At 25.6% G+C, this 25,085-nt stretch overlaps 1 protein-coding gene across 2 annotated transcripts; it reads left to right on the top strand.

The window, feature by feature from the left end:
• The first annotated feature begins 6,731 nt into the window (after window positions 1-6,731).
• On the top strand, window positions 6,732-21,768 carry LOC112710130 (TMV resistance protein N-like). 2 transcript variants are annotated; one of them, XM_072202369.1, is made up of 6 exons: window positions 6,732-7,356; window positions 17,791-18,886; window positions 19,038-19,346; window positions 19,464-21,082; window positions 21,214-21,336; window positions 21,631-21,768. In XM_072202369.1, exons 1-5 carry the CDS (start codon window positions 6,854-6,856, stop codon window positions 21,293-21,295), a joined length of 3,609 nt encoding a protein of 1,202 aa, XP_072058470.1. In that variant the 5' UTR covers window positions 6,732-6,853; the 3' UTR covers window positions 21,296-21,336; window positions 21,631-21,768. The 2 variants fall into 2 exon arrangements, with proteins under 2 accessions (XP_072058470.1, XP_025618027.1); XM_025762242.3 differs by lacking the exon at window positions 21,631-21,768 and having other exon boundaries at window positions 21,214-21,592.
• Window positions 21,769-25,085: the final 3,317 nt, after the last annotated feature.

Raw genomic sequence — 25,085 nt, 5'->3', positions numbered from 1 at the left:
TAAAATTGATATTTTGTTTATATTGTGTGTCTTGTCCAATATCACCAAACACAATAAAAAATTTGTGTATCTTTCTGTATATGTCTCTTTGTGTATTTGTGTCTGTGTCCATGTATTTGAAAGACAATAAACAAACGCAGCCTAGCTCTCACCTCCTATTTATAGCTATCCACTTCCTTAATGGATGGTTAGGATTAAATCCAATTAAAAGTCTAGATTAATCATCAAGAACCTTCATTACAAATATCTATCCTACTATAACTTTCTAAATACTTCTAGATTATTTCATACTACTCTTGATACTTCTATATACATCAAGATTCTTCTAAAACCTTCTAAGTTATTTCGGGACCTTCTAGAATATTCTAGAAAGTTTCGAAACCATCTAAAATATTCTCAAACACTCCAGAAAACTATACAAATGTCGTTAAATTTAACCTTCTAAAATTTATTGTGATATTTAGAAAAACAATATTTTTTTTTAAAGTTCAATTTAATTTGAACTTCTAAGTTCTAACTTTTAAGTTCTAAGAAAAAAGCAAACTTTTCAAAATTTCATTTTCAAATCAACAAATAAATATTGTCAAAGTAACCGAAAAATTAAACAACAATGCATCACTCAAAATGCAAAGAAAAATTCAAAAAATTAAAGGAACCAACTTTAAAAAAATGCGAAACGAAAAGGATGCACAACATAAATAGCAATATACGTGCAATCCAAAGCTTTCAATAAATGAACGAAAACACCCAAACAAAAATTTAAGATAAAAAAAAATCTTTAATTAAAAACAGGGGTTACGAAAAAATCTCAAAAGCAAGAACAATTACCGAAGATGAAAAGTTTTAAAAAAGGAAATGGTGAGTGCAAACGCCTCATAAAAGAAGTGAAAAAAAAAAAAGAAATGAATTTGAATTTTTATAAAACATCAGGGGCAAAAAAAATTTTACACTTCTTCATTAATGGGGCATGGTTAATAAGGTAATCGTTGAGTAACGTACAGAATTACAAAAAAGATGTAAGGCCTCATAATTCTAAATCACATCGAACATTCAATCTAATTTTAGGTAAGGCTGTCTGCCCGATTTGATATCTTACTCTATAAAGACGAATCGGATTTATAAATGCTTGAATCTGAGTTAACAAAGTTTGGACTCAAATAAGTACACTATTTATATTCTAGACCAAAAAATATAGTCAAGTTTAAAAGGAGTAAAAGCTCACCTAATAAAGGTGATCTTATTTACTCCTATCCGACCTCACAAAAATTGAATGCAACGACAACAGTTCGACTCTTCTTATGTGAATAAATAACTAACTTTTAAGATATCTTTTACTTATCTAAAAAATAAAAAAAAAAAACCTAAAAGAAAAAGTGGAGAAAAGAAGAAATGTGCGGTGGGTGTTGTCGTTTTGCTATGGATATCATTAGACTTAAGAGGACAATCTTTACCCAACTTCTCTCTCCGAGAATCGAATACTTTGTCACTCTATGGAAAGATTTGAATTTAATAGATTAGCAAGACTTGCTCCAAGGAAAGGGACAAGCCTCTCCTTATTTATTTATTTAACATTTTAACCAAAGAATGGGCTTATCCCAGGAGGGGCTGACTCGGGCATTACCGTTAACAACAACCCCACGACCACTTTTTTAATTTATTTTATATCACTTTTACGTGAAGCAGGATTATAAATTTTAGACAAATATTCCAAATCAATTTTTAAAAATTTGTTAGCAAAATATTTTAGTCTTTAATAAATTTTAATTATTAAATTAATATTCAAAATTTTATTTTGATAGATAAATTAATCCTCACATTAGATTGGTCGTCTATATAAAAAGAAAATTTTAAAATAAAAAACTGTTATATTTTTTATTAAAAAATGACAGAAATTTTATCTATTTTTTTACTAAAATTTAACGTGAAAATTAATATATCAAATAAAATAATTAAAAGATCAGAAATTAATTAAATGATTTGACTAAAAAAATATTTAAAGATTGATTTAAGATATTATTCTAAATTTTATCATACATTATATATAGTTCCCTTTACAACAACGAACCTTTACTTGGACTTGGTATGTATTTGGTTCTTAATTATCTTTTTATGACATAATTCTTTTTATTTATTATCACTAAATGAAAATATTAAAAGACTAACTTTTTTCAAATTAAATAGAAGAACTGACAAATTTTCACTTGCCATGTATACAAGGATTGATTTTAACTGTATAATTAATTATAAATTTTTGTTCAATTAAAAAAATATTATCTACAATATATAAAAAGGATCAATAATTCAATCTGTGTTGGCCTAATATTTAATAGAATTTTAATTATCATAAACTAATCAATTTATCATTGGGATAAAATTTTGTTTAGACATAAATTTATATTTGACATTAATTTAATAGAAAATGTTAGGGAATTAAATTTTTTATTTAATATAAAAAATACGAAAATCAGCTAGTAAATAGTATTAGTTTATATATAAGGTAAAAACAATAAAAGATTGTTGGCTACTTATAAATTTTTTCTTTTCAAATTTTTTATTACATTGCTTTCTCAAAAGATTCAATCATAAAATTTCAAAGAGATCTACTGGAACCTTGCTAGATCATACCAACTCTGTTATATTATAAATCTCATCCTTTTGAATATGACAGTTGATTATTTCAAGTTTTCAACATTATTTAATTTAAAACTTAAAAAGTATTCCATCCGATCCGTTAATATTTTACAAATCGCACACAACACCTTCATGAACCTAGGGCATCTTCCTTCGCTCTTTCTCTTTGAAATTAGTCCCATCATTATAACTTTTCTATTAATTAATATATCTGTGTGGAAAATTTTTAAATGTTACTGAAATACGAATGTTTTAGTAATTTTAATTATTAATTTTAATTAATATATAATATATATATTTTATAATTAAAATTAACAGTTAAAAATATTAAAATATTAGAAGAATTATGTGTTAAAAGACATCTATGATATGTGTTAGAAAAATAAGAAAAAACAATAGAAAAAAATTTATGTATATTTTAGTTGTATATAAGGATATAATATAAAAAAACATTTATAAATATTAAAAAAATTAAAATAATAAAAATATAATATTTTATAATAAATATTTAAATATATTAAATAATATTAATTAATCTAATTAATTTTAATTATATTTTAACAATATGTATAAACACAAAATGTAGATGAAGCTTCGTTCTCTCCAGCCTCAATTATTTATGGAGAAAGATGCACACGCTTGTTTTGTTTCTTGCATGTCACGAATGCAAGTTGTGGAATCAACCACACATATTTATTAGATTAAGTTATATTCATATTAAGTGTGACTCTTCTCTAAATCATACGTAAAACCCAAGTTATTTAAATTGAATTGTCTTCTATATAGAGAAAAACTTATATATCCAGTGGACCATATAAACCATTAGCACAAGAAGACAGGGGATTCCCTAGATTTTAAAAGTAAAAGTTTTGTATATTTAATTAAATAATATATTAATTTAATTTATAAATTAAATAAAATTTATTTCAACTTATTTTAACTCGATCTAATTCATAAAATTAAATACGGATAATTTCATTTAGAGTTGGGATAATTTCAGTATTCGAGATTTTCGTGTTGAATAACATAAAAAGCAAAATAATTTTATTTTTACATTTTAAAAATTGAAATATAATTAAGAGTAATTTAAATATATTATTATTAGAAATTTTTTAATTAATAAAGAGAAAAATATTGGAATAACTATCAACATTTTTATAGATTAGTACTATAATTGATCACAATTCAATAATAATTTTTTCTTGAAAAAAATTAGAATGACATCTTGTTGAATAAGAGGATTGCGGAGTACTGAATGAATAGAGAGAAATTGGCAGAATAAGTAGAAGATGACTATTATTGTTCTGCATAAACTGGTTTATATACATGAGGTTACTTGCACTGTAAGCAATACTATCAATAACTACTAACTGTTATTAACTTCATCTAATAACTAACTCAAAACTAACTTAATAAACTAGTTGACAAATATTACAGTAAGCAATATCACAGTAAAATATCACAGTAAGCAATATTACTAGTAACTAGCTAATGCTAACAAAAAAATAAACTAAAATAATGAAAAGAAAAACCCATAGCAATAAGACTCTAATAATTATTGACGTATTGCACTATTGTACATGTTATTTTTCTTAGTGGCAGTTCCCGAAAGCATTGGCATAATTTATTTATTTATTTATTTACTGGGTTGAATAAGGACCATTAGCTAAAACTTAGTCAAATTTGGCGACCTCATTTCTTAATTCAGTCAATGTTTATTAGTTAATTTGTCGTATTCTCAGTTCTTAATATGGGACGCGCTTCTCGTCCTTTCTTATTCAATGCTCTATAATAAATTATTATCTGCACTTACAAAATAAAGAGAAATTTATCACTATTTAGAGAATAAAATGCCCAATGAGCAAAACATACTAAAGTTATCACTATTTTTCTATTAATTATATATGAAATTAAAAATTAAAATTAGTTATTTGGATAGAAATATATATAGAGCACATATTCATATTGATGATTAATGATAATCAAATTTCATAAATATCTAATATTTTTATTTGTAATTACGGGAATATAAATTTTTTAAAATTACGAACCACTTTGTTCTAACAGAATAGATTATTATGTATGACACAAAAAAAACTATAAAATTAAAATATTTTTACAAAAAAAATTGTTGATTGACAAAAGTTTCTGGCTAAGAAAATCGAAGTATCTGTAGATAAAAAATCAAATAACAAGATTTTGAATTATTTTTTATATGAAAAATCTAATTTTTTATTAAAATTATTAATATTTATTATCTAAAATTTAAAATAATTTAACGTGTATACTTTTATATTTAATTAGGTATTAACTGTTAAGTCTGTTGCACAAATAGAAATAATTAATTCTTATACTTGCTATTTAAAAATAATATTTTTTTTCTGTGTATATAAAAATATAATTAGATATTAGCATAAAAAATTATACTAATAATTATAAAATTAACTCAAAATTAATTTTTTAAAACAATTGAATATTGATTCTAACTTTTAATTATAACATTAGTATTCTCTCCAAATTATATGTAATAAATATTTGAAAGAAAAGAAATAAAAATATAGATTAGAAAGATAAGCGGTAAAAATTTAAAATTAAATAAAAAACTATGTATATAATAACAATAATAATAATAATATTTTTTATTTAAATTATATTATTTTGTTAATTTTGTTTTCTGTAGAAGTGAAAGATAGAAAAAATAGAGTATGAGAGAAAAGAGAGAGAAAGATAAAGATGAAGAATGAGAGTGAGAGTGAGAGTTTGTTAATTTTGGAAAAAAAATTTATTTTAACTATAAAAAAATATCGGATGACATATTTTGATTTGTTAAATTACTAATATAAAATATAAATTATATATAGAGTAAAAATATTAGAGAGAAATAAAAAAAATGGAGGTAGATGAGAGAATTTAGGAATAGAGTTTATTAAGTTTGAAAAAAAATATTTTCTCTCAATTTTAATAAGAGAGTGTCATGTGACATATTTAATTATTAAATTAGATAGTAATATATGATACATAATATAGGTATATTTCAATTTCAATTTTAATATTTTAATTTTAATTTTAATACAATTAAAGAATGTCATGTTGTATATTTTGATTGTCAAATTAGTAATTAGTCATTAATATTGATAATGATATATAAAATAGACAGAGTAGTTGAAGGAATGAGAAAAATAGAGAAAGGAAGAGGGAGGAGAGAATAACTCTTTAATTTTTGAGGAAAAGATTTGATTTCAATTGTAACGAGGGAGTGACATGTGACACATTTTTGTTGTAAAATTAGTAATAATGATGGAAAAATTCTTTAATTTTGGAGAGAAAGATTTAATTTCAATTACAATAAGATAGTGTCATGTGGCATATTTTGGATATAAAATTAGTAAGGAGGAGAGGAGAATTCCTTAATTTTAGAGGAAAAAATTTGATTTCAATTGCAATGAGAAATGAGAAAGTGACATATGATATATTTTAGTTGTAAAATTAGAGATATATAATAGAACAACAATGCTAGGGAATCAAGAGGATACCAGCCAAAAACCAGCCAAATGTCTCTGGGTGAATTTAAAACCTCTATGTGAATAGTATTTATGCTAGACGTTAGGATGTTTCTTCTACTAAGCATCAGAATGTTTCTTTTTCATACTAAATGAATGTTTTTTTATATATTTTTTGAATTTTTTTGTATTGCAAAACAGAGTCCCGTAATCCCCGCCCCTAATTTTTCAACGTATCATTTCGAATTTTAATTTGAGGTGAGAAGCAATTAATATCAAATATTATAAATTAAAAACAAATAAAATTAATTAAAACTAATTATAAATTAGTTAAGTTGTTTACTTTTTGGTTGATTACCTCTTGGTTTTGTATACTTTTCCATAATAGAATAATAGATAATAGATATAATTATACCGTCAAAAAATTAATTATTGTATAATAAAAAATTTTAAAATAAATACTCAAATTTAGTTTTAAAAAATCAGATTAAACAATTTGATATTTAACAAACTTTTATTACTTTAAAATTGTTTAGAATAAATTAGTCTTGTTTCTATAAAAGGTTAAATTATAACAATAAGTTTATGCATGGCCATCACTTCATGATCATTAAGGCGCCAGACCATATCATGTATTATATATACATGAAACCAAGAGGGTTTCTGCTACTACAACAACCAAACCACACTGAACCAGACACAAACAAAAACAAAAAAGAAAAATGGCCTTTTCTGATGTTTATTCTCCTCCTACACCTCCACCTCTCACGAAGTACGATGTTTTTATCAGCTTCAACGGTAAAGACACTCGTAACGGCTTCACCAGCCACCTTCACTCTGCTCTGTGCAGAAATCAAATCGAAACATTCATAGATTACAGAATTGAGAAAGGTGGTGAGATCTGGGAAGAACTCGTGCAAGCCATAAGAGACTCGTCCGTGTATCTGGTCATCTTCTCAGAACACTATGCGTCTTCAAAGTGGTGCTTGCGCGAGCTTGCTGAGATCATAGAACTCACAAACATGATGGAAAAGGGACACCACCGTATTATTCCTGTGTTTTACAGGATCGAACCCACGCATGTTCGGAAGCAGACTGGAAGCTACTACAATGTGTTCGCGGATTATGACAGAAATTTGAATTATCGCCTTGTGCGCCAGTGGAGGAAGGCACTCTTCCATGCAGCCAATATCTCCGGCTTCGAATATCAACCTCACCATAGCAGGTAAAATAAATTCACTGTAATTTAACTAACAATCCCCCTAAATAATTAACAGGAATATAGCTAATAACAAGTCAACAATTATTTTTGAATTGTATTTTATATTAATTAATTATCATTAATTAATAATTATTTAAATTTTATTTGTTAAAAATATAAAATTAATAATTAATAATTATAATTATTTAAAATTGGCTGATTAAAAATTATTTACTTATAATTTTTTTTAACTAATTATTAATTAGAGTGCTTTTGTTAATAATTTATGTCTAAGTTAGAGAAGAATGTTAGAGACAGTAAGTTTTGTGATTTGTAACCATCAATTTAGTCATTATTGATATTTTTAATGGTGTAAAATTTCATCCAATGATATGAAATTCTTCATTTTTCTTTTGTTGGTTAAGTATTGACCAAATTTTAATAAAAATACTGGCCTCCTAAACTTTTTCTTTAAATTAAGCAACTAATGTTTTAGGGTTGATATTATTAGTCTTCTTAAATTATTTTTTATTTAAATAATACAAAATCGAATAAAATATTTACTTTAAAAAAAGTAACTAAAATCTATATTTATTCATAAATAAATCAAATAAATATATTTGAATATATTTAAATTTATTTAGTTTGATATTATATTGATTCATTATTATAATTGAATTATATTATATTCTTGATTTATAAATTAACACTCTTCGTTGTGCTGATAGATAACATAATAGCAATACTGCAATAGCACTTGATATATTTAAGATATTATATATTTAAATATTAATATATAATATTTTAAATATATTCTAACAAAATTAATGTCCAGTCTTTATATGCCAACATATTCCATCTTTATAATTGTTATTATCTACATGCATGTTTTAACAAGCTACTTACTAACACACCAAATATCAGAAGATCAGAACAAAAGGGTTCTTGTTGCATTGGCAAGGGGCTATCTAGGGTCGAGCACAAATTTAAACATCAATAATATATAATTATATACTCTTTAATAATTAAGATTAAGAAGTTCCATGTATTTCCACCGTTAAAATAGAGTTATAATAATATTTTTGTCCAATCCTCTCCTCTACACCTGGCCTATCATATTTTTAATTAGCGTTATCATAAACTTAAGCACGCACATACGCAACAAATATAAAATATATACTACTTGATGTATACAGCCATTAAGATAGCTAGGATAGTATATTTATTTATCTAACGCTAATACAATATAGAGAATGATCTCATTTAATTAATATTTATAATTTTATATATATATATATATAATATTTATAATTACATATTTATGATATCTAATCTTTTTTAATTATTTTAATAATAATTAAAAAATACAAAATAAAATAATTAGTAATTAAAAATACAAATAAAAGTTAAACTACTTTAAACTGGTTTTTTTTTCCCGACATTTTTTAATCTAATCCTCCCCGGCCCTCCACTGATAGCCTGTACTCTTCTTAACGGCATCAGTTTCACCATTTTCCTAAAAATTTAATTAATGTTCTAAATTAATCTTAGACGGTTAGACCTCAACCATGATTGTGGTCACAATATTGTAATGTTTGAGGGTCAGTGTACTCATCACTCATCAGTACCACAAACAGGCAGTAATTATAATATGATATTGATTTAAATATTTTGAACACAATATAATTACATTAAAATCATAATAGATTTCATTATAAAAACTAAAAATTCTCTATAAGTATTAAAAATTAGGTGAATTCTACTCTACCTTTTCTAAAATAAAAGATAAATTATCCCTTGTGATATATACAGTGATTATTCATAAATTATTCTTCTACCAGAACTCCAAGATTTACATTATCTTCTCTTTTCTTTTCAATTGACGGGATGTTTCTCTTGAAACTTAATAGTAGTGTCATTTTCATAATTTCCACCAAATACACCTCTTCTTCTCCAATTTTAAAACCATAATTCCTCTCAAATCCAATCACCATTTTCAATCAATTAGGTTAGGATTTTGAACTTGTTCATATACTTTCAATCTCCCATTTCAACGAGCACATCTATTAATTTTTCAGCTCTCTCCTTTCTAAGATTTTTTTTCTAGTATTTTTCTTAAAATTCAGTCGGATCAACAATGATACTCCTTTTCAGATAACCAACCCTCATACCCTTGTATAACTATATAACAAACACAAATCAAAATATTAGTTTGTCATAAAAACAATGAGTAAATAATTACCATTTTAAGATTTTTATTATCTGAATAATGATTGAAAATAATTTAAGAGTAATTAAAGAAAAAAATAAAAAATAAAATATTTTGGTGTCTTCTTTCACGCACCAATTACCATCATTTTTAACTAATATATCATAAAATTTTATCAGTTTTTTAGCTCTTTTGTTTTTAGGATTTTCTAGCGATCGTATTAGAGATAGCAATTAGATTTGACGATCTTATTCGAACTTTGAAACTCTAGTGGAAAGATAATTTATCAGTAATCACTGTATATGTCACAAAAGGTAATTTACCCTTTATTTTAGAGAGGATATGATAAAATTCACCTAAAAATTAACTATTAAATTAGTTTTATGTATTTCTGAATATATTTATACACATATTTTATATAACTTTTTATTAGAGTAATCAACCATTAGATACACCTTGGAGGAAATTGAAAACAATTTAAAGATTTGTAAGGATTTTTAATTTATTTAAAAATCTTATAACAGATTTAAAATATAACTACTGAATTGTTGTGGAAACCAACAAATACAAATAAAATTTCCATAAATGAGTAAAAAATAAATAATGGAGTATAGATAAAACAGAGTAAAAATAAACGTGGTTAAAGGTAGAAATTTTGAGAGTTTATTTGATTGTTGAAAATTTAAAGGACTGATTTGAGTAATGGGTAAAATTTGAGGGATTATTTAGCTATTTTGATACCGATTTGTACTAAGAATTAGAGAGAAATTAAAAATAATCAGAAAAATAGAAGAGAAATTTTTAGAATTAGAGTCAAAAGAAGAAAAATATAATTTCTCGTTAGATTATGGATATCTTATATTATTACATCATACTTCTATTTATAATATAGTTTTTTAATTGAGTTAGTTAATACTAATTCTATCATTACCCTATCTTTCAAAACAACTTTATCCTCAAGGTTGCAAAAAAAAAAAAAAAATAAATCCTAATGAAAATTGTAAAAACTAATTACAAATAATAAAAAAAATCAGCAATCCTAAAATAATATTGTCTATGTTACTGCTAAAAAAAATTTTAACCATCAAGATTCCATTAAAAAAATTTTTGCCCAAAACTAATAAAATATAATTACTGCAACAATCTGAAAATGAACCAAAAAACTGAAATCCTTAAAATTGAGTTTGAAGTCATTGTACCATTCATCACTTTCTGATTTTGGGTTTCAGAAGTTAAAATAGGAATTGATTGCGCTCATTTTTATCTAATTTATTTTTTATAATAAATTTTAAATATTTAAAAATAAATTATTTTTATTTTTAATTAAATATTAATTTTTAATTTTTTTTATAAATTAGGTATTATTTTTAGTTATTAAAACAATCAATTTGTTATATACTTTTTTTTATTTTTATTTTTCTATTTTTTGTTTTATTATTTCTTCTTTTTTCCCTTAATTTTTCTAGTCTTAAAATAATTTAAGGCTATTATAATATTTTAGTTATCTGAATTAAAATAATCTAACTAAAAAAAGTCCAATTCTAAAAAGAAAAATGAAGTAGAACTAGTCTAAAATATTGGCTTAAATTATAAATTATAGTTCATTTTATTATTTGTACAAAAATCAGTTTATTACTAGTATTTTTATCCGCAATATTATTACGAAAATATAAATCTTTTAAAATTATGTAGGTCCTGGTATTATAGATTATGACACAAAAAATTTATAGCATTAAACTACTTTTATAAAATACTCGTAAGGGACAAAAGTCTTCGTCGGCTAAAAAGACCAAAATCTTAAACAAAATTAAATAATAAATTTTTTATTAGTTATTACTTTCAAATGAAAGAGTTTAATTTTTTTACTTAATTTTAACATTCGTTATCTAAAATTTAAAAGAATTTAACATGTATATTTTTATATTTGATTAGGTATTAAATTTGTTGGACAAATAGAAATAGTTAATTTTTATGCTTGCTATTTAAAAATAATATTTTTTATATATATATAAAAATATAATTAGATATTAACATAAAAAAATTTATATTGATAGTTATAAAATTAACTCATTTTTTTTAAAACAATTGAATCTTGATTCTAACTTTTAATCACAATATTAGTAATTTTTTTAAATTATATGTAATAAATATTTAAAAAAAAGTAAAAATATATTTTAAAAAGATAAGCAGTAAAAATTTAAAATTAAATAAAAAATGTATATAATAATATTTTTTATTTAAATTATATTATGTTATTAATTTTATTTTTTGTAAAACATAAAGGTAGAGAAAAATAGAGAATAAGAGAAAAGAGAGAGAAAGATAAAGAAGAAGAATGAGTGAGAAAATTTGTTAATTTTGGAAGCTAAGAAAATTTTTTATTTTAAATATAATGAAAATATCTGGTGACACATTTTGATTTGTCAAATTACTAATATAAAATATGAATTATAAATTATATATAGAGTAGAAAAGATAGAGAGAAATAGAAAAAAAAGAGAGAGGTAGATAAGAAAATATAAGAAGAATGTTTACTAATTTTAGAGAAAAATATTTGGGTTAAGTTCGATTTTGGTCCCCAACGTAGGGGTCGAAAATTGGAATCGTCCCTAACTTTTTTTTGCTACAAAATGGTCCCCAAGGTTTCAATTTGTTTTAAAATCGTCCTTCGAACGAAAATACCCCTCCCTCCTCCCTCCCTCCCTCCCCTCTTCTTCCCCTTCTTCCCCAAAATTATGTAGAAGCACCAGCAGAAGCACAAGCAGAAACAGAACCAAAAGCAACAACAACAATTAATCAAATAGAAGCAGCAGCAAGACGACAACAACAACAACAATAAATCACCAATGAATCAACAATGGAATCAAGTAGAAATAGAAGAAGAAGGAGCAGAAATAGAACAACAACAACAACAATAACAATGAAACAATATAATCAATCAGAATCAACCAGAAACAACAATAATAAAAAATTAACAAATATAATAGAAGCAGAATGAAAGAAGAAGAAGAAGAATGATGGAAGCAGAAGCAGAATCCGGGAAGCCACCCGAACGACGACAAGCAACGACCATCGAGCAAAAAAGAGCAGCGGTGGCGGCGGCGAAGAACGGCAGCGGCGACGGCGAAGACCCTTCCCCCTCTTCTTCCCGAATCCCCTCCCCCCTTCTCCCTTCACATAACCCCTTCCTCCTTTTCCCTTTACTCTACGCATAAAACCCCTCCCCTCTTCTTCCTCAACACCCCTCCCTCCCCCTTCTTCCCTTTCCTCCCCCCTCCCCCGTTTCTCTTCGCATAACCCCCCATTCTTTCTCTCCCCTGATCCAACAATATTCCAAATTCAAGCCAAATTCAGTAACAACAATATTTCACAAAAAATTCAGAAATTCTACAAAAAAATTCAATTCACAGAAGAAGAAGAAGAAGCAGCAGGCGGTGAGGGCGAGGAGAAAGAACAGTGGAGAAGAAGAAGAAGAAGAAGAAGCGGCCGGTAAGGGTGAGGAGGAGGAGCAGTGGCAGATCACAGGCAGCAAGGCGGCGGTGCAGTGGTCCGGCGGTATGGCGGTGCGGCTTCCCTTCCCTCCCCCCTCCTCTCTCCCCTTTCTCGAGCCCCAACTCCCCCTTTCTTTCTCTGTATCCCTTTCTTTGCTTTTTTTTATTTTTTTATATTTATTTTATTTTATAATTTTTTTAATAATGGGTAATTTGGTAATAAAAAAATAAAATTGGTAAAAATGATGATTTTAAAACAAACTGAAACTTTGAGGACCATTTTGTAGCAAAAAAAAGTTAGGGACGATTCCAATTTTCGACCCCTATGTTGGGGACCAAAATCGAACTTAACCCAAAATATTTTCTCTAAATTTTAATAAGAGAGTGCTATGTGACACATTTTAGTTATTAAATTAGTTAGTAATATATAAATATAATATATAATATAGCTATATTTCAATTTTAGTATTTTAATTTTAATTTAATTTAAATACAATAAGAGAATGTTATGTTGTATATTTTGATTGTCAAATTTATAATTAGTCATTGATAATGATATATAAAAGAGATAGAGTGAGTGAAGGAATGAGAGAGATAGAGAAAGTAAGAGAGAAGAGGGGAGAGTTTTTTAATTTTGGAGAGAAAGATTTGATTTCAATTGCAATGAGGGAGTGACATGTGGCACATTTTGGTCTTAAAATTAGTAATATATAATAGATAGTAGACAATGACTTTTATGAATAATGTGAACAATTAATAGTCTCTAGAATTGACTCAATAAAGTAAAAAAAATACTCAACTCTAAATTACCTCATAAACCTTAACATTAGGATAACCATCGCACACCTAATAAATTGAACATTCAGTTATTGGTAACTGTGCATAAATAAACCGAATCAATAGAAATAACCACCATCCAACTAAGAATCAATATAATCATCTGCATACCTATTGAATTGAACATCTAATATATTCATTATTCTCATTTTTTAGTAGGTGATCACTCAGATAAAGCCGCCTATTTCATCTTTTGCTAAAGATGTTTTTACATTGTGTTTTAATTGGTTTCTGTATAATTTATTCAGTGTTCCTCATCACATATTATTGAATTCCTGAAAAGATTTTCTTTCCAAAAATAAAAAAATATTTAATTTGAAATAAAACTAAAAAGGTAATATATTAACTATTAGATTTTTTTTTAAATTATTTATATAAAAAAATATATCATATTTATCAAAAAACAAATATATATATATATATATATATATATATATATATATATATATATATATATATATATATATATATATATAACAAGCTCAAGCCTCTTAAAATTTTTACAAATAAAAAAATAATTAATTTATATTCGTACAATATATAAAACAATTACTATATTATTACTATATTATATTATAGGTTAAAGTTTACTAATTTAATTTTTTTTCATTTTTAATATAAGCATTAGAAATAAATAAAATTTTTATAATTAAATGTAGTGTAACAAAATATATATAATATTAATTAGTTCTTAAAAAATTTTAAAAAATTAGTTTCTTTCATTTTAGTAAAATAACTATTTATTAAAGTAGACAAATTAATTATTTTCTTCTTATATACAATTTTTTTAAGACATAAAAGTAATTAATTAGAATATTGGTTAAGATAATTAAAGTCACTATTTCATTAAATTTTTAATTTAAAAAGAAATCCTAGTTAATTTTGGTATAGAAATTTTGAATTTGAAAACATTGATAAAAATTATGTTAAATTTTGATTTATTTGATTCTCATTTAAATTAATTACTACATAAGTCAAAGTTTTATTTTGAAGTTATATTCGAGCTTTAATATGATTTTTAAAGTTTCAATTTACTTAGTTTAATTTTTTAACTTAGGTATCCGTGACTCATATTAGAGTTTTAAGTGTTTAGTTGAAAAAAAATTAAAGTAAAAAAAAGTTCCATTGTCACATCATATAGTCGCTAGAACGTATAATGTAGCAGTCGTTAGTCCATCTCAGCATGTCGTTAACGATTTTGTGAGACAGTGACAAAAATAAGATCAGGAACAAATATGAGTCATAACTATTAAGTTGGGAGACTAGATTGAGTAAATCGAAATTTTTGAAATTGGATTGAAATACGAACATAATTTCAGAGACTAATAAGTATTATCTCTTTGTTGACAATTAAGTTGTTTTAATGGTAATTAAGATCTAATAATGGTTTATAATAAAAAAGCATTCTTTTGCAACAATGAACCTATAGTAGTAGTTAGGGGTGTTCATAGATTAGATTATATCCATAAATCTACAGTATTTATCCGTATTTTATCTGTAAGATGATCAAATTGGATTGAATCGGATACACACTCTAATGAGATAGAAGTAAATATGTTTAAAAAAGTAAACAAAAAAATTATTGACTTTTTTTTATAAAAATTAAATTTTTTTAATATTTTTTATTTTATGGATATATTTGATATCTAATCCAAACATAAAAAATGTGAATATCGAATTTGATCTAATGAGTTTAGTGCGGATTGGATCCAAATTTCAGCCATATCCAATCTGTGAACACCCCTAACAATAATAACTAAAAAATTATAATGATTATATTCTTAACTAAGAGGAAGTGCAAAAAAAAAGTACTAAATACAAAAATATTTAATCAAATATTAAAAGAAAATTTTACTTTAAAATAGTTGAACTTTTTTTGCTTATATATATAATGTAATAATAATAATATGATAATTGTTTTATATATCACACAAATATAAACGTTTTTTATGTGAGCCTAAGAAAGGTTTCGTAATAAGTCCTTAACTTTGTTATCGATTTTTGTAGTGTTAGCCCTCGTATTATCAATTTGATTCATATATAATTCGGATGATAAATTATTTGGTGACGTGCTTCCTTTTTTACTGTGACATACTTGTTTATTATTATTATTATTATTATTATTATTATTATTATTATTATTATTATTATTATTATGTACATTAAAAAATAAAGACCAAATTATTGCCATAACATAATAGAAATATGAAAGTTTATCATTCTTCTCTAATGGAGGAAACAAAATTCTTTTCAATAGTTTATTTAACGTTTAGTAGAATAAAAATATTTTTTATTAGAATAAATTTTAGTACGAGTTTAATATTTTTATTCATCATAAAATATTTATAGAATTACTTGTAGATAAATTTTAGAAAAAAGAAAAAAAGCATGATTTTTAATTTATTTTTAAATAAACTTTATTTTTAATTTTAAAATAAATTTTAATTTTATTTTTTAATAATATTAATTTTTTACCATATATAATTATTCAATTATTTTTTAATTATATATAAATAAATTACTCTTAATAAAACTTTTTTGTGTTATTCAATTATCTTTTTTAAAAAATAATTAATTATTAAAATAATTAAACTTTTCACAACAAAAATAATAAAAAAATTATGAACGAAAAAAATTAACCATTATGATAATTTTTTGTATTTTTATTCATATTTTAATTATAAACATAAATATAATTTGATTATATTATTTATGAAATGTGGCTATAGATATAGCTAAAATTTAGTTATATTACTTAAATATAATTTTATTATATTGTATTGCTTATAAAGTTAGATTATAATTATGACAATAGAATTATTCTAGTATTTTTATATGTGTGACTAATTGGTGGTGTTAAAACATTACTCTTAATTATAAATAAGATTTATAATTTAAAAAAATCAAAGACTCAATTAAAAAGATAAAAAAAGATGATGTTAAAATATTCTAACTCTTTAAAATAAAAATATTCGAAATTCAATTAAAATTATTTAAAATTTAAACTCAATAAAAATTTATATTCAATGTGTTTTGTATTAAATATATTTAATAACCTATTATATCATATTGGTTGAAATTAGCTTTTATAATGTTAATTTTCTAATAACACTTTATTAGAAAAAACCATTTTTTCAGAATTTTTTAAAAACTAATTAATATTATATATATTTTGTTACACTGTATCTTGTTATAAAAAATTTATTTATTTCTAATGCTTATATTAAAAATGAAAACAAAATTTAAATTAGTGAATTTTAATCTATAATATAATAATAATATAATAATTGTTTATATATTGTACGAATATAAATTAATTATTTTTTTATTTGTAAAAATTTTAAGAGCTTGTTTTATATATATATATTTTTTGATGAATGTGATATATTTTTTGTATAAATAATTTTTTTAAAATAATCTAATAGTTAATTTATTACTTTTTTGGTTTTAGTCCAAATTAAATATTTTTTATTGTTTTTGGAAAGAAATTTTTTTGAGGATTTTAATAATATGTGATGAAGAACACCGAATAAATTATATAAAAACTAATTAAAATACAACATAAAAATATCTTTAGCAAAAAATAAAATAGACATCTTTATCTAAGTAATCACCTTTTTAATATTCTTATTGTACACCTATATTTTTCCTATATATATATATATATATATATATATTATATATGCATTGATATTGGTTCAATTAATTTATTTAACCCAAATAAATAGGATACGTGTTACCTTGTTAAGCCTCGTCCTCACAAGAAGATACTTTTACCGAACCTTAATTATACATTTATACTATTAGTCTATTACGCTTTCCTATCTTTATTAATTAATTGGTTTTATTGCCATTTGTTCAATCTCCTCTTTTTTGGTGTGTATACATTTTAACTTTTTTGGGTTAAATTACACATGCTAGGACTGAATCTGACCTCATTGAAGGCATAGTCCAAATGATTGTCCGGAAATTGGATCAGAAATACACAAATGAACTCAGGAGCCCTTTTATATATGATCAAAATTATGCATGCATTGAATCTGTATTGTCCCACTCAAAGGAAGTTCGAACCATTGGAATCTGGGGCATGGGCGGCATAGGAAAAACAACTATTGCAGCTGCTATTTTTCAAGAGTTCTCTCCCAAGTATGAAGGTAGTTGTTTCTTGGCCAATGTAAGAGAAGAATCTTCAAGGCATGGCCTCAACTACATTTTCAATAGACTTCTTTCTGAGTTGCTGCATGAACATGTTCATATTACCACTCCAAAGATTGTGTCTTCTGCTATAATCCGCAGATTGAGGCGTAAGAAAGTTTTCATAGTGCTAGATGATGTGAATACTTCTGAGCTTTTAGAAAATTTGCTTGGAGTGGGACAAGATTATCTTGGGCTTGGTAGCAAAGTTATTGTTACCACTAGAGATAAGCATGTTCTTCTGAGTAGATCAGTTGATCACATCCATGAAGTCATGGAAATGAATGAGGAGAACTCTCTCAAACTGTTTAGCTTGAATGCCTTCAACAGAAACCATCCTCCTGAGAACGGGTACTGGGATCTATCAAAAAGGGCACTTGCTTATGCCAGAGGAAATCCTTTAGCATTGAAAGTTTTGGGATCATTTCTTCATTCCAAAACTGAAAAGGAATGGGACAATGCATTGACAAAACTAAAGAGGATTCCTAATGCAGATATTCAGAAGGTGTTGAGGTTGAGCTTCAATGAATTAGATGATACAGAGAAGGATATATTTCTAGATATTGCATGCTTTTTTAAAGGAGAAGAGAAAGAAAAAGTGATAAGAATATTGAATGAGTGTGGCTTCTTTGCAGATATTGGAATAAGAAACCTTTTAGACAAGGCTCTTATATCAATAGCTACCAATAAAAGCATACAAATGCATGACTTGTTACAGGAAATGGGTCACAAAATTGTATGCGAAGAATCTCTCAAGAACCCTGGAAAGCGTAGCAGAGTGTGGCACCCAGATGAAATTTGCGACATATTAAAAAATGATCAAGTAAGTAAATGACATTTTAATAGAACATGTTTTTGAAAAATTAGTTACACTAACATTGATTATTATTATTATTATTATTATTATTATTATTATTATTATTATTATTATTATTATTATTATTATTATTATTATTATTATTATTATTTGTCAGGGGTCTGCTACAATTGAAACCATATATTTGGATATGACTGAGCGGACAGAAATATGTATAAGCTCCGATGCACTTAGAAAGATGCCAAAGCTAAGGTTACTTGCTTTTGCTAACCACAATGGCTATGGACAAAAGAGAGTTGATTATACATTGAGTCTTCCAACAAATCTGGAGTTGCCGAATGACTTGAGATATATCCAATGGGATGGATGTCCATTAAAATCTCTGTCAACCACTTCTTGGCCTAGCAAGCTTGTTGAACTCTCCATGCCATATAGTGATCTTGAAAAGCTTTGGGATGAGCCCCTGGTATTTTCTTTTTCCTTAAGAAAGAGAATAATTAAAACTTATGTGATTATACAAGAATAATTCTATCTATTCAGAGTTTCCTAATTAACTTACTTGATCCATTATATGCTATTGCAGAATTTTCCAAGTTTGGAGCTAATTTATCTGGCTAGCTCAAAACAAATGATAGAGTGTCCAGATTTGTCCGGTGCCCCAAATCTAAAAGAAGTGTGGGTGAATGGTTGTGACAAATTAACTCATCTTCACCCTTCTATTTTATCTCTTCCAAAGCTTTCAGGGTTATGTGTGTTTGGATGCACAGAACTTAAGAGCCTTTCTTGCACCACTTGTTCACCATCTCTTAGAGATGTCGTTGCGTATAATTGCCCAAATCTGCAAGAATTCTCTATCCCAATTTCAAAAGATAATTCTCATATTAATCTGCATTTGAGGTCAACTGCCTTAAAACAACTACCTTCATCAATTGCGCATCTTCAAAATCTTGATAACTTCTCATTTCCAATCAATGATCTCCTCATGGATCTTCCAGAAAAGTTCACCAATCAAATCATTCTTTCAGACCCTGATAATCATGAATGTGACACAGTGGCCACCTTAAGCACAATCCTACCTAGCCCTATGTTCCATTATCTAAAAGAACTGAAATTTGATAGATGTCCAAGTTTAACTGAACTCCCAGACAACATCTCTTTGTTATCATCATTGTTGTTGATAACCATTCATGACACTAATATCATGACCTTTCCAGAAAGCATTAAGAATTTTCCGCGGCTCAAACTTCTTTTTATTTGTCATTGTGAAAGGTTACAACTTGTGCCAGAGCTTCCACCTTCCCTTCAAGCTTTTAAGGCCTGGGACTGCAAATCTTTGAGGACAGTATCAAGTTCGAGAGAACAATTAAAAAGACAGCAGGGTACTACTTTTGCATTCCTGAACTGTGTGAAGTTGGAGGAAGAGTCATGCTTTACCATTTTGAAGGATTCCATTGTTAGGGCTGAAGCACAACAACTATCACCAAGATTAGAAGAAAACAGAAATGAAGAATTCATTGATGATTACGGTGATAGTTTTCTTAGTGAGCATGACGTCAGTGTTGGCAAGGTTTGTTATTTTCTGCCAATTAGAGGAAGTAAACTTGATGACTTGTTCCATCATTGCTCTTCACAAAATTCCATCAGCATTCAATTGCCATTGAGTTCCAATTTCTCTGGTTTCATTTTCTACTTGGTTGTTCCTCCGATACAACCATGTGATAAGGGTGACATTGAAATGAGTTTTGGCTTTGAATGTTACTTGGAAACAAGTTGGGGTCAGAGGATCCATAAAGCAAGTTCGTGCTCACTGAGGTGGAGAAATTGTGTTTACATTGGATTCCAGATGAATCTTTTGTCGGATCATGTGCTATTGTGGTATGATTCGCAATGCTGTAAGCAGATAATGGAAATAATCAGAGGAAGAAAGGCCATTGATGATGATGACCAGAATTCAAATCTGGAAGTTAAGTTCTTTGCTCGGCTACCAAACAAGGAGGAAGTGGTGATAAAAGAATGTGGCATCCGTTGGATATACACAAACATGGAGAAGGATTCAAGAGGGTGCAGGTTCAAGAGAAGCAGGCAAGTTTTCGAGCTAGAAGAAAAGGGCTTGGAATCTGATGATGCAGGGGAAGAACTAGTTCCTCCAGCTAAGAAATTTAAGCATAGCTTAATGGAAGTTGAATCAGTAGAAAACTTGAGGTAATCTTTTCTTTAATTAATTAATTGGTTACTATATATAACTGAGTTGTAAACAAATAAGTTTAATTTATGCATGCTTTAGCTAAGATATGCTAATAATATTTTCCTCTTTAAAACAAAAAAATGAACAGGAAAAAACTTGAACAACTTTTGCACATTCAATTTGATGGAGGCTTTCTTAGCGCGGAGATCAAATTGGGGTACAATGTGTAGTCCATTTACTATTAATTTTTATGAGCAATTTCAGTTTAAAGGTACATATTGTGATTACATTCCTTTTATTAATAACCTACGACTGGATATTCTAGCTAATATTGTATTATGTTAGTATCTTTTTTTTTTCTTTTTTTTTGGGTGTCAGTCCTTCTCAGTTATATTCCTAAAGATACTATTCTCTCTTTCTATTTTACTCCCAATTATACTTCTAAAGATAGTAGCTAGTTTGGATGGATCCTATTAGGGTTTAAATTGCAGCTGCATTTATAAATGTGATCATGGTTATGATTGTCGTAATTGCGGATACTTCACTTTCGTCATATTCATCACAGACTATTCCATACACGCTGCTGCAAAACCGAAAAAAACGCTGCCCTATCTATATGAATAACAATGAAAGAAACAAAAGCTTGAGCTTGCTGTTAATAGCCAGAGGTAGAAGACGCCATGCTGACTAGAGCGGATCGTGAATTGCTATTAGTCCATTTCAATTTGATAGACTAGTGTAGACTCAAAAACAAATATTTCATAGATTAGTGTGCTCCATTATCTTGTTACTTTTGATTTTGACCCCTTTTTTTTCACTTTAACTTTTGGTTATAATTTTATAACCTCTCTATTTTAGAACCAAATATTAATTATTAAAAAAAAGAGAAATGAAAAAGAAAAAGGACAGGAGCTATGCATGCATGGCAAATATTAATTAATTGGCAACTTCTTTGGTATAGATGAAGGGGACAAATGTAGATTTGTGTTGGAAGAGCGTTTAATGGACAAGTGTCCTTTGAAGGAGTCAAGCTATATGACTATTAGATGATAGCTGTATTAGTAGGAGTAGGTGTTAGGTGGAAGCTTTTGCAACTTCTGTGCTTACCAAATACAATACTCGCACGCCAGCAGCCTCAACTTTTTTGTGTCGTTATAAAATTGCTGTTTCTAAATATATTGGACTTCTTTTTTATTTTTCTATAATAAAATGACTTCTTTTTATTTTTTATTTTTATTTTAGTGAAGTCCATCGATTCATTGAACTCTATTGTCACAAATTTAATTAATATTATTAATTCTTGAAAGTTTAAAAGCACTTTTTAGGTCACTAAATTGGTTAAATATTAGATAATTTGACTGAAAAATAATTTTAAGATAATTTATTTACTCAAAATGTATGAGAAAAAATTATTTTAAATGGTATAATTATAAAATAGATGTGGGTGATTATTTATATTATTATTTAATATTTTATGATTAAAATTAAATTGATAAAATTATTATAATAAAAAAATTATATTTTTTATCTCTGAAATCTACTAAAAATTTTTAAAATACCCCACTATTTTAATTTATTTTAATTTTGTTCCAAAAAATTTTTATCTGTATCAAATATATTTTTTACAGTTAAATTTTTAAAAAATTCAGGACTAATCTAACAATAATGCATGATATATAATTATGACTGATTTGTTTGTATTGAAGGTTATTTTTGTAAAATTGTTATTGAATTGGTCTTAATTTTTTTAAAAAATTAGTCATTAGAGATATATTTGATACAAATTAAAAATTTTTAGAATAAAATTAAAATAAAATAAAATTTATGAGTTTTTTTTAAACTTTTAACAAACTTCATAAACAAAAAATTTACATAAAAAATATTTACTTAAAATCATAATAATTAAAATATTATTTTAGCTTATAAGCTTATTTTTAGTTTAAAATTATCAATTTTGATTATAAAATTTTATTTAACAAAAAAAAGTTTTAATTTTGTACTAACTTAAAATACATAGAATTTTCGACATCAAAAATAGGACATGACCACTACTTGACCAGAAAAAAGATCAAAAATAGGAGAAATATTTTTTATTTGTTTCCATTTGATCCAATAATTTACTAGTTTAAAAGGAAACAAATAAATTAAAGAATATTTTTTCTACTTTTCATTTTTTTTCCGGTTCTGCACTATTTTTGATGTTGAAAATTCTATGTATGTTTAAGTTTGTATAAAATTGAGGCTTTTTTTTGTTAAATAAAATTTTATAATCAAAATTGATAATTTTAAGCTATTATGATTGTAAGTAAATGTTCTTTTATGTACATTTTTTTGTCTATGAAGTTTGTTAAAAATTTTAAAAATACTCATAAATTTTATTTTGTTTTAATTTTATTCTAAAAATTTTTAATTTTTCAAAAAAATTAAGACAAATTCAGTAACAATTTTTATAAGAACAACCTTTAATACAAACAAATTAGTTATAATTATATTATACATTATTGTTAGATTAGTCCTAAACTTTTTAAAAAATTTCAAAGAAATAAGGAAAAAGAGAATCCCAAAGAAGAAAAATTTCAAAATATAATCAACATAACAGATTTAAAAGTAAAACCACCATTGAAATTATGAATATTGAAGAAAAATTAGAAGAAGTTACAATGCTTTTTAAACAATTAAAAATGGCTCAAGAAAATAATATTATGGAACATGGATTTCAAATAGAAGAAGAATTAGTAAATTCTGAAAATATAGAAAATGAAGAACACATTCTAGATTATTCAAGTGACGAAGAACCAGAAATTCCAATACAAGTAAAAAATGAAGCTGGAACATCTAAGGATAATCAATTTCAATTTAAATGGGAAACAATTTTTGATAATTATGCTTTTAAAAAAGGGTTTATAAATAAAGATTCAAAATATACAAAAATACCATCAAAATACGTTCCTAAAATCCAGAAAATGGAAGGAGAAAGAATGCTTGACTTAGACTGTAAAAAAAATGAAAAAGAAATTTTCGAAAATTGGTTGAATTCCTTTTTATTAGAAGCCTTTACTAATCTAAAACTTAGTGAATTGTCTGGAAGAGATATTTGGAATTACATAGGGTTTCATACTAAAGGAACTATAAGAGATTATATGACATCAATAGAAAACCAAATAATAGAAGAATTAGCAACAAAAACAATAGCTTATGATAAGATATTATATATAATGATGATTCTATATAAAGAATTTTTTGGAAAAAATATTATAGATCACAGACAAGAAGTCTATAATAAAGAATATCAAGAAGCAAAAAATTATTTAGCTAATATTCAGATATATGATCTATGTAATGTGGAGTCTTATATATGTGAATATAGAATACATTATTACAAATTAAAAGAAGAAGATAAAAATCATTATCTTAGTATATATATAACAAAACTTCCATATCCTGCTAATAAATTTATAATGGGAAGATTTATAAGAGAAATAAACAGAGGGACAACTGAAAATAATTTTGGTGGAGCGACATCTGCAATAAGAGAGGAAATAAAAGAACGTTGTATGCAAGAAGCGACTCAAAAAAGATTTGCAAATATAATTAGAATTTGCTGTCAGGATAATGAAGAAATACCCCAAAAATATGGTCTTAATAAAAATTTTCAAAGAAAAATAAAATATCAATTTAGAAAAAGAAAATACTATCCAAACTGGAGAAAAAAGAGGTATTTTAGAAAAAGAGATAACAATAAAAACAAAAGACGAAAAAATGACTATTGCCCGAATAAAAAAGAAAATTGTAAGTGTTGGTATTGCCAAGAAGAAGGACACTATGCAAATGAATGTCCGAAAAAAAAGGATAAAAAGGATCTTACTAAACAAATAGAAATTGCTAAGTCTTGTTTCACGGAACCATTAGAGGAATCTAATGATAACTTAGACTATATTTTTGAATATGTCTCAGAAACAGACTCAGAGACTGAGTAATAATGTCACATTTATTACTATAAAAATAACAGAAAAGTTTATA

This window comes from Arachis hypogaea, chromosome 9 (assembly GCF_003086295.3).
Source record: "Arachis hypogaea cultivar Tifrunner chromosome 9, arahy.Tifrunner.gnm2.J5K5, whole genome shotgun sequence".
Classification (NCBI taxonomy): Eukaryota; Viridiplantae; Streptophyta; class Magnoliopsida; order Fabales; family Fabaceae; genus Arachis; species Arachis hypogaea.
This window is presented reverse-complemented; position numbering and strand designations above follow the sequence as displayed.